This window comes from Tauraco erythrolophus, chromosome 1 (assembly GCF_009769465.1).
Source record: "Tauraco erythrolophus isolate bTauEry1 chromosome 1, bTauEry1.pri, whole genome shotgun sequence".
Taxonomy (NCBI): Eukaryota; Metazoa; Chordata; class Aves; order Musophagiformes; family Musophagidae; genus Tauraco; species Tauraco erythrolophus.
In genome coordinates, this window is record NC_141465.1 from 61,752,594 (window position 1) to 61,762,502 (window position 9,909).

General features: G+C 40.1%; 1 protein-coding gene across 1 annotated transcript in view; it reads left to right on the forward strand.

Moving 5' to 3' along the window:
• ATP10A (ATPase phospholipid transporting 10A (putative)) overlaps nucleotides 1–8,436 on the forward strand; it is a 116,858-nt gene extending 108,422 nt beyond the window's left edge. Inside the window, exons 17-21 of the mRNA XM_009987211.2 lie at nucleotides 3,835–4,035; nucleotides 6,241–6,321; nucleotides 6,412–6,516; nucleotides 6,851–7,038; nucleotides 7,731–8,436. Coding sequence (XP_009985513.2) covers nucleotides 3,835–4,035; nucleotides 6,241–6,321; nucleotides 6,412–6,516; nucleotides 6,851–7,038; nucleotides 7,731–8,436 — 1,281 coding nt within the window. The remainder of the gene's footprint in view (nucleotides 1–3,834; nucleotides 4,036–6,240; nucleotides 6,322–6,411; nucleotides 6,517–6,850; nucleotides 7,039–7,730) is intronic.
• The last annotated feature ends 1,473 nt before the right edge of the window (nucleotides 8,437–9,909 follow it).

Genomic DNA, 9,909 nt, shown 5'->3' on the forward strand with positions numbered 1-9,909 from the left:
GACCCACTCCATAACAGCTACAGTATGCTGCTGAATGTGCAAATTAGGTAACAGAAATAACAAGCACTGCTTAAGAGAAGTTTCTTTATAGAGCAGTTTTGCAGAATTTAGCTGGCTAGACACAGGAGTCTAATGCCAAAGCCATCCAGCATTGATCCAAAGTAGCAGTTGAGTGTGTTTTCTCTTCCTGACCCTGTCTCTTTGTTGCTTATGAATCACTGTACATATCCCTTGGTGTTTTGAGATAATTTGAGTCCTCTCTGTGTCTCAGATGCAGAGACTGGGAAGGCTTTTTCTTGATTTGTCTTACTCCCAACTAAACAAAAGAGTTTATTAGAAAGGAAGCATAGCATGGTAAAGAAAATACTACTGGTCTGTGTTGCCTTACTGGTGTATGAAACGAGAGTTAGTCCAGTACCTGGGCACTGAGCCAGCAGCAGTTTGACTCCTTGGCCCTAACGGAGGCCCTTTGCATTGATCTGGGAATACAAAGATGATTGATTGAAAACTGCCTAACAGGACAACCAAGAATTCCATCAGCTGTGTGGGAGTCACTGGCAGGCACGCAGATCTGCTCACTTGCAACATCTACAAATCACCCTGGGAGCAAGGGATATGAAGAAGCAGGAAAAAGAGGAGAGCCAGAGCTCTCAGACCTCTCTTTGCTCCAGAGGCCAATGTGTGAACTGTGAGCCAGAGACTGGATTTTATTCTCAATAGCAGAAAAAAGTAGCTCACAATTTTGTAGAAGTTGCTTTCCAAAATTAATCTAATCCTCATTTTTTTTAATCCATGGCAACTTTTTAATACAAATTCCTCTTAGCCTGAATAATCCCTTCTGATCTCAATCTGAAGGTAGCTATTTTATCAGAAGACCATCATTTGCTCAAAATTTTGAACATCATAGGATTACCTAAGGGAGCTAAAGTATCTTTGTGTTAACACAAGCGTATTAAAATATCTTCTGTGATCTGATCAGAAACTGCATGCAAGCAGCCTTCCATACACAAAAGAAAGAAGGGACTTGGACAGTCTGAACTGCTGCCTGAGTCTGAAACAGTAAGCAGATTTAAATAACGCTGCACTGAGTAGAGAGCAACCTGTTGAAGCACATCAGTGAAATATGTGCTGGTGTTCAAATGCTTGAGTTTTGGGGCTTGATCCTGAATGATGCTGAACATCTGAAGTCCCACCTCTAGTGCTGTATGTTTCCAAGATCCCCCTTAGCTTGACAGTATCAAATCTGAACTTCCAAGAAGTGTATGCAGAGCCATCTTACATTATCATAGAAAAAAAGAAGTAATATACATAAGGCATTCCGGCAATCAGCAGCCAGAGATGTTGTTTATACCTCTACATTTTTGTTCAGCTCTTGTAAAATCTTCCATTTCCTTTGGTACAACTCCCCTTGATTACAACTATTATTTCTCAAGCCATTTTTAGTAAGACATTTTCGGAAGCTGCTGCCTCAAGGCTGGAATATAACTGAAGAATATCTCTTTGTGTTGGCTCTGCTTTGGCAGCCTTGAGAGCTTTCTGAGCAATACTTGTTGCTACTGACTCTGAAACTGTAGTGGGGTGTCCAGCACATAGACATGAATTTGTCTGGCACGGTGCCTGCCCTTAAGGAAAGAATATTCAATAAGGAAAGATGTGAGCACCTGATCATTTTGCAAGGAGACTATTCTGGATGATTCTCCACAGAAAGTCAGGATTGCCACACTGCAAATGTTCTGCAAGTTTTCTGTTTCCTCAAGGATTTTTTTCCCTATTTGCTCATTTTATGAAATTTTCCATTCTCCACTAGAACCTATCATCTAACTCAAAGTTTAAGCTCCAAATTGCTGCAAAAGCCATTTGGAAACTCAGATGACTTATCCAGGAAGATGCTTGGCTTGGTGGAGATAATAAAAATACAAGTAAAATATAAACTAAAACATAGCATGACTGGAAATACCTGAGCTTGATGAAAAGGGATTTCATGTAAACAAAATTCTACCTGCACAAGCATGCACTGCTTCTTCCCCTTTATATGTTATCTCTGCAAGACAGCACTGGCTGTGTTTTGACATATACTTTGTTCACTCGGAAATTCTGTCTGGGGCCACATTCATATAACGGTCTCATCTGGGGAAAGAAAATCTTTTTTATTTAAAATCTAATTCCATTTTTATGTCAATTTATTTTTACTTTTTCAGGAGGGAAATGCAGAGAAGCAAGAGGGAACATTATATTTCAAATTGAATTAAACACTTGCTTAATCAAAAATGAAATTTCAGGGGAAAAAATCTGATTTAAGCTTATTTACTGAAATGTCATTTATTTGTACAGCTTTCTTTGACAGCACTGCTGAGACCCATACTAGAGGTGGTAGGAGAATTTTCAGCTGACTGTAATTTCATCAAACTACCCATTTTTGTCAGAGCCAAACTAGTTTCCAAGACAGGTTAATTTTAGCAAGGCTCTAGAGAGGAAAATTTCTTAGGTTCAGGATTAGCTGGATTTTGTTTATTTCAAATGAGTGAGAGAAAGGTATCTAAATCCACATATTTATTGCAATTCCGTTTTGAGAAAAGGCTCAGGAAGTTTTGTTGGGTTTTGGGGGTGGAAAGGAAATACATTTCGAAATCTGTTCGATTTTGAAATGAAATTGCTGTCTCCCAGCTAACTGTACGGAAAAGGGTAAGCTCTGGTAACTTGGTCTTGTTTTGGCCAGGGGAAGGTATTTTACCTGAAATGTATTTACAGAAACATTTCAAGACCTGATCCTTAAAAGATACTACCATGTAACTTTTAGTAGGTTAGTTTATAGTATGGGCTCACAAACAGTGAGAGGTATGTTGCTGCAGATATACAAGCCACTTCAATGTAGTATGCAAACATTGCCTGAACATATATACACAATTTATCTATACACATATACATACATTTACGTACAGCAGGACTGACCCTCTTTTTCTGTGGCAATATCCCTTCACAAGATAGGCTTACTCTCCTTACAGCAGTTTTCACTGACCAAGCAGACCATAGCTTTTTTTTTCCTACGTTTAAATTTTAACCACATTTTGACGTACAGATAGAACAGATCTGTATTTCATTCTCTATATCTAAAAATGATGAAGGGTTAACATACTCCAGCAGGCTGAAAGCTTTTGAGAACAGAACACAAAAAGAAGAGGAAGTAAAAGGAGAGGTCATGTCATTTCCCTTCTTCATGGTTAAAATGGGGAAATCCCTCGAGGGACAAGGGATTTTTCTAGTTGCCTTCCGTTTAGTGTTAATCACTTTACAAAGAATAATAAAAATTGCAGTTTTAGGAGGATCAAGCCTGGGAATTTATTTCCTTCCCCAGGAATCTGATCATCTTTTTCTAGGCCTCAAATCCCCCCCTCACAGGTGAGATCAGCACGTCTCCAGAGCCCTAAAAACTTCTGGATTCTCCATGCTGCATAGGTCGTAGAAGAAATGAGTGCATGGTTTATCCCTTTTTGGGTGATTCCAACCCAACTACATGAACAATCTCACCACAGCTGTGTATGCAGCTGATTTCTTTATACAGCTGAAGAGTAAGGGAAACTGAGGAATCTTTACAGCACTGCTAATTTGCTGCATTTCAAAGCACAGAGATAGAATAGTTAAGACAACTTTGCTAGACCTTACAGTTTCACCTCCCTTGCTGCTGGGGAGGGTGACCAACCTCTCATGTTGGTCTTGCAAAAAAGCTCTGCAATTGCCTGTTGTAGACCAGCTGAGCCTCCCAAAACATCTCAAGCCAGCAGAGGACAGTAGTATGGAAATGCTTATTCTTACAATAGTAATGTAAATCTGTTTCAGATGTTTGTGGCCCTTCTCTTCTGGTACCAGTTCTACTGTGGGTTCTCTGGCTCATCGATGGTTGATCAGTGGTATCTCATCTTCTTTAATCTACTCTTCTCTTCTCTTCCACAACTGATTACTGGTGTGCTGGATAAGGATGTGCCAGCTGAAGTGTTAATTGCTGTACCTCAGCTTTATAAAAGTGGACAGAATATGGAGGTAAAAACTTTCTGATTTTGTAATTTTTTTTCCTAGACATCTTTATTTTCAACTGAAAACCAACTCTGCTCCCAAAGGGTGGATGACTGTCATTATTATTATTATTATTATTATGTCACTATTATTATTTCATGTTATTTTTCATCTGAGTTAAAGTATCTAAATGCCAAAAGTAGTACATTTAAAACAAACAAAGCAACAACAAAAAAAGCTATGTTTTGCAATATGTAACAGGTGAGAAGGCAGCCTGAGCTGAACACCTCCCTCCTGGTCCAGCCTCACAAATAACCACAAAATTATTACAAGATTATACCTTGTAGACTAGTGCAGACTTTCACAGAACAACCTCACAGTACTGACTGAAAACTTCAGGCCCCAGCCCTTTCCAAACAGTCAGAAGGGAAAGATGGCTTTGAGAGTAAGCACAGAGGTCGATAGACTGAGGGAGGTAGTCACCAGCGGATGACAGATTCAGCTGAAATGTCTGTTGAAAACACCTCATCCCCATCTACTTGAACTATACAATGAAAACAGAAGGAATTGCAGGAGGGATCTGAGCCAAACCATTTCTGGTAATTACAGCTACAGTGTATTGTGGGAAAATCTGCTTGGCAAAACTATTCATATTGAGACATTGCTTCTAAGGCAAAAGCCTTTCTTAAAAGTATCTGACATGGTGGCCTCTGAGAGGAGACAGTGAGTGTCTTTTGCCTCCAAATGTACACCTGCTTTTGGTACCCTACGCATCTAGTGACACTGCTAAACACTGTCCTGGAAAAATGAAAGGAGAATTTGAGAGAAACTTGTATTTAGTGTTTTAGTCCAAATTCCCTCTTTTTCAGCCAGCTGTTGTTTTCCATTTTCTACATTTCTTCTGTTCCAGTGCATTGCACTTTAAAGATCTGTAACATTAATACCTTCCTTTCTTGCATGTTTTTAAGGTGATAGAAATCTTGTAATGGCTTAAGCCTGTCAGGAAGTTGTGTCTGCCTGTCTTCAGCTGGCAAACTGAGGAGAGAAGTTTCCCAGGTTCACAGTACAATTATTTCTCATAGGAAAGCCAACGGACCATTCTAAGTTTGTTTGAAATCTAGGGAGCATTTTCTCTAAATAGTTACCTAAAAAGGCATTTTTAAAACTTGCCAAAAATCCTGCTTCAGGTAGGATGTCTTTCAAAAAGATATCACCAATTCAAAGCCTGTAGAATTATAGAATGATTTAGGTTGGAAGGGAGCTCCAGAGGCCATCTGATCCAGCCCCCTGCTCAAAACAGCTTCAAAGCTAGATAAGATTGCTCAGGTCTAGTCCAGTTTTTAAAGCTTCCAAGATTGGAGATTCCACAGTCCCTCTGAGCAGCCTTTTCCAGTTCTTAACTGCATGTTATTTCAGTAAGCCAAAGAACACCAGAATTGTTCCTAAGCGTCTCTCAATTCTCATTTTAAGGCTGCAATTATATTCTCCATAGAGGTAAAGAGCCCTGATGTGCCCAGTAGTTGCAGATGTAGCCTATATCCCAGAATTAAATAAGTAAATATTTTGTCATTTGCAAACTATTTTTCCTTATATCCAGGTCTTTTATATGACCATTCGTACACCTACAGCGGTATATTTCTTTAAACTAAAATGTTAGTTTAGTATTGTTTCTTAGCAAGCAATTTTATGCACAGACACACAGATATATGTGTGTATATATATGTTGATTTACGTATTTATAACATAGCATACATTGCTGCATTGCGTGCTGAGAATCATTGTTGTGGATCTTTTCGAACTATGTGTGCATTTTCTGTTTTCTCTCTTGTGAATAAATACTCTGTGCTTGTGTGTACGTGATGTAAAACACATTTACTCGTGCTTGCACCTTAGAGAACTCCTCCTGAAATCAATGATCTAACTGTACTGCATAAAGTCAAGCACCTTCATAAATGTTTGCTGGCCTGAGTGTCAGATTCATATTATGCCCTCTGCTAGGAGAAAAAAAAAAAAAAAAAAAAAAAAGAGCAGAAAAGTGTCCTCCCAGAACAGAGTGACTTGCAGGTAGACTCTTCATACTTGGTCTCCAGGGGTATCTAACTGATTGGCAGTTGTGAACCTATTTGCACAAGCCCTTAAAAGTGCCCATTGGAATATCCTCCTCAAAACACCTATCTCAGCAAACAGCATTTTCATTAGGCTCTGATTTTCTTAACTTTTTTTGTGTCACAGGAGTACCAACCACACATGTTTTGGATCAACATGATTGATGCTATGTATCAAAGCCTGGTTTGCTTCTTCATCCCCTATTTTGTAAGTGTTTGGTTTAAGCTATTCTATCTCAAGCATTTTGAGGAGAACTGGCAGCACAGCTTGGGCTAAATTCTGTCTCCTTTCTCACAGACTTACTATGATTCGGAGGTGGATATCTTCTCCTGGGGAACTCCCATCACCACAATAGCTCTTTTCACCATCATACTACATTTGGCTATTGAAACCAAAACTTGGGTAAGGTATCCACAGCCTACATAGAAACTGGCTGGCATGTATGTAATTCTTTTCTTAGTGCTATTCTTCAAAAACAGAAGACAGTTGTTTCGTGCCCTCAGCACAGTCTATTTTTAGCAAGCATTTTAAGCAAACGTGAAAAAGGTTTTAAACTGTGATCTGTGAACAGCTTTGTAGTGTTGTAACTATAATAAGAATTTCTGAAAATACAAGGCTCTGAACTCTTTGCTGTGCATGGATTTGGCTCCAGAAATTAAGAAGTATTAATTCAGAATCACAGCAATTTTTTCAGAATACAAAAACTTGTTATTCTTTTGTTGTTTTTTTGTTCTAGACTTTTCTCCACTGGTCATCTTGCATCTTCAGCATTCTTTTATTTTTCATTGTGGCTCTGGTTTACAATGCTTCCTGCCCAATATGCTACCCTCCATCCAATCCCTACTGGACTATGGAAAGGCTAATGGGAGACCCTATGTTCTATTTCACTTGCATTATATCACCAGTCGTTGCATTACTGCCCAGGTATTGTGTCTTCTCTCATACATATTCTCATATATGAAAGCACTGTATGCATATGATTGGGAGGGCAGGAAACATTTTTTTTTCCACTCTCCCTCTTTCTTTTTGCCTTACTGGCCAAGTCAGTTTTTTTCACCAGCTGATTCTATAAAGTCAGGTTGTCTAACCTCTTCTATGCTCCTGACCACAGGAACGGACCACAGCTCCTGGCCATAGACCACAGGAGTGGGATAATTGTAGATCGCTGGTCGAACCTCCTGGCCATGCAAAGGTTTACTACCCTGTGATGTTTTCCATGATGTTTCCAGATTCAATCCATCCTCTCATAACATGCATAGTACAGAAATTCTGATAGTATGTTGTGGAGTTACTTGCTTCCTTATGGATGGATGTAGGAGGCCTGGTCTGCGGACTGATCCCCATTGCCTTTAATTCCTCATCAAAAAAGATGAAAGACCATGTGTAATCACAAGGCGGATCACTGGCTAAAGGCACAGATTTATTACACTGCTTGTTATTAATCAAAATATCAGCACAGCATTCAGAACTTTTCATCCACAAGCTTTCTTGTGTCAAACTTAAGAAAAGTACCTTATTTTTCTGTGCTGTACTTTTGTCTCGGATGTTTTCTCTTAATGATATCTTGGGTACTTCCTTCTTTCGGTTCTTTTCATGTGGACATTCTCACCTTGCAGATTTCTGTACAGAACCCTTCAGGGAACACTATTCCCAACCCAGCTTCAGCTTGGACGCCAGTTGAGTAAACTCTCCCCAGAGATTCGCACCCAGCTTCTGACCAAGTTGAATGTAAAGGAAACAATACGTCAGACAAAACCCTTTGCAGACAGCTTCTCACCAAGCCCTGGCTCAAATGCTAGTGACTGTTATAAGCCTTTTAACCAAAGCACACCTTTGCCGACATCTCCTCAAACAGGTGAGTTGCTTTTCCAAGAGCACACAAAGGCAAAACGTACAACAGATCAGACTGTGGCTGCCTCTCCCCAGGGTGCTGTGTTGTATGGGGAAAACAAACTCTCCTCATCAGCAAGTAGTCTGGAAAGGTCCATGGGATTTCATGATGTTAGACACGGCACTTCAGAGATGGAGTCGTTGCCTGTGGGAGCAACATTCCCATGGAGCTCAGCCGTCAACCAAGCAGACTTCAGTTTGTTGAAGTGGATCACATCAACTCCACTGTTCAGTCGCATTGGGACTGTTTTACAGGTGTCATCAAGCAGTTTACAAACTGAAACACAGGACAGGATGTGTGTGCTTGGCTCTTCTTTGCATGTGGACTTCAAAGGCTTAGAAGAACAGAGATCAAATAACTTGCAGGACAATATGAAAGAGATCCCAGCTAATCATTGTAAAAGTGACAATTCCGAAACCACCTTTTTATGACATGGGCCTTAAATATATTTATATTTTTTCTATTTGCACACATTTATAGTGAGATTGCTCTATTTGTTTCCAAAGATGAAACAGAAAATCAAAGGTACAGAATGATTATTTAAGAATGTTTAAATACAGTATATTGAAATAAGAGCTTTAAATATAAAAAGAAACACTTGAAGGTTCCATTTATATTGTTTTATTTTTTCATCTCATTTTGTAAGGAAATGCCGTCTCTTTATTTTTCAGATGCTTCTCTTTTATTCTGACACATACTGTAAAAGGAAAGGACCTATCTACCATATTCAAAAGGATTAGATTGAGCAACAACTGTTTATATCATTGTAGGCCATTCAGTAATCAAGGAGGAAAAACCATGATAATAAATAGGCACTGTATTCCATTCATCATCTGCTTGCCAGGGTGTTTTGTCACGGGAGCAAACCATTAGGCAAGGCTATCGAATTATTATACACCTCTCTGTAAATGTTAACAGTATCTTACCACCGCATTAGTAATACTGGTATTTTATAAGTGACACCATATTTTGATATTACAGCCATAGCATTTTATGTGTCATGGTAAAACAATAAATAAATGACCATCCATATTGCAAAGTGACTTCCCAGTCTGGCATTAATAGTAATTCAGCCCTTTACTTGGAGTAGCTGGCATTTGGCTTGTCATGGCCTTACATCAGGCTGTTCAACTCCGAAGAAAAGCTGCTGCTTGTTTGTGAGGAATGATTCGCTGGCAAAGGGGTGGTGCATTGTGTCCTCTGTAGAGTTTGACCTGGGAGGGTGTGTGATCTTCTGTGCTGGAGCACTGCCACAAGTAGGCTGGTTTTGCTGAAGAAGTCAGTCCTGCTTGCTAGCGGAGATGGAGTTTTGCTGGGCACCATCAGTGTTGTTTCAGCCGGGTTGAATCAAGACCTTGGTGCTCAAGAAGGAGGATGACCGGCTGAGAGGGTGCAGTGCTATGCAGAGGTACTTGAGCCTGGTCTAAGACAGGGTAGCTCCAGTCCCGAAAGTAGAGAGCAGCACCGCTTTTTAAGGTTATGCCTGAGCCGACCTCACGTGGTTATACATCACAGACTACCGCTGGGACATGGATGTGCGTCTGCGCTGTGCTGAGCTGATGGATCCCAGCAGGGGTTAACCTTGGGAGGCTGTGTGGTTCTTTCCTATCTAGTCACCATGGCCATCTATGAACTACCTGCTGCACTTCTCCGTTTCCTCGTCACAGTTCTTCAGATGGCCTTTGCCTTGTTTGCCGTCAGTTGTGTGAGGCCAGAACTTGTTTGTGCCATACTCTGTGCCAGGCGACCTGGCTCCTGCATAGATTGCCTCAAGCCTTTAAGCCACAGTGCCTACCGTGTGTCACTTGCTAATCCACTCAGGATCTTTCGTTTCAAAGATTTATACACTGGCCTCTTCCCCGAAGACAGAATTGGTGACATGAAACTATAAAATGCCAATGAAA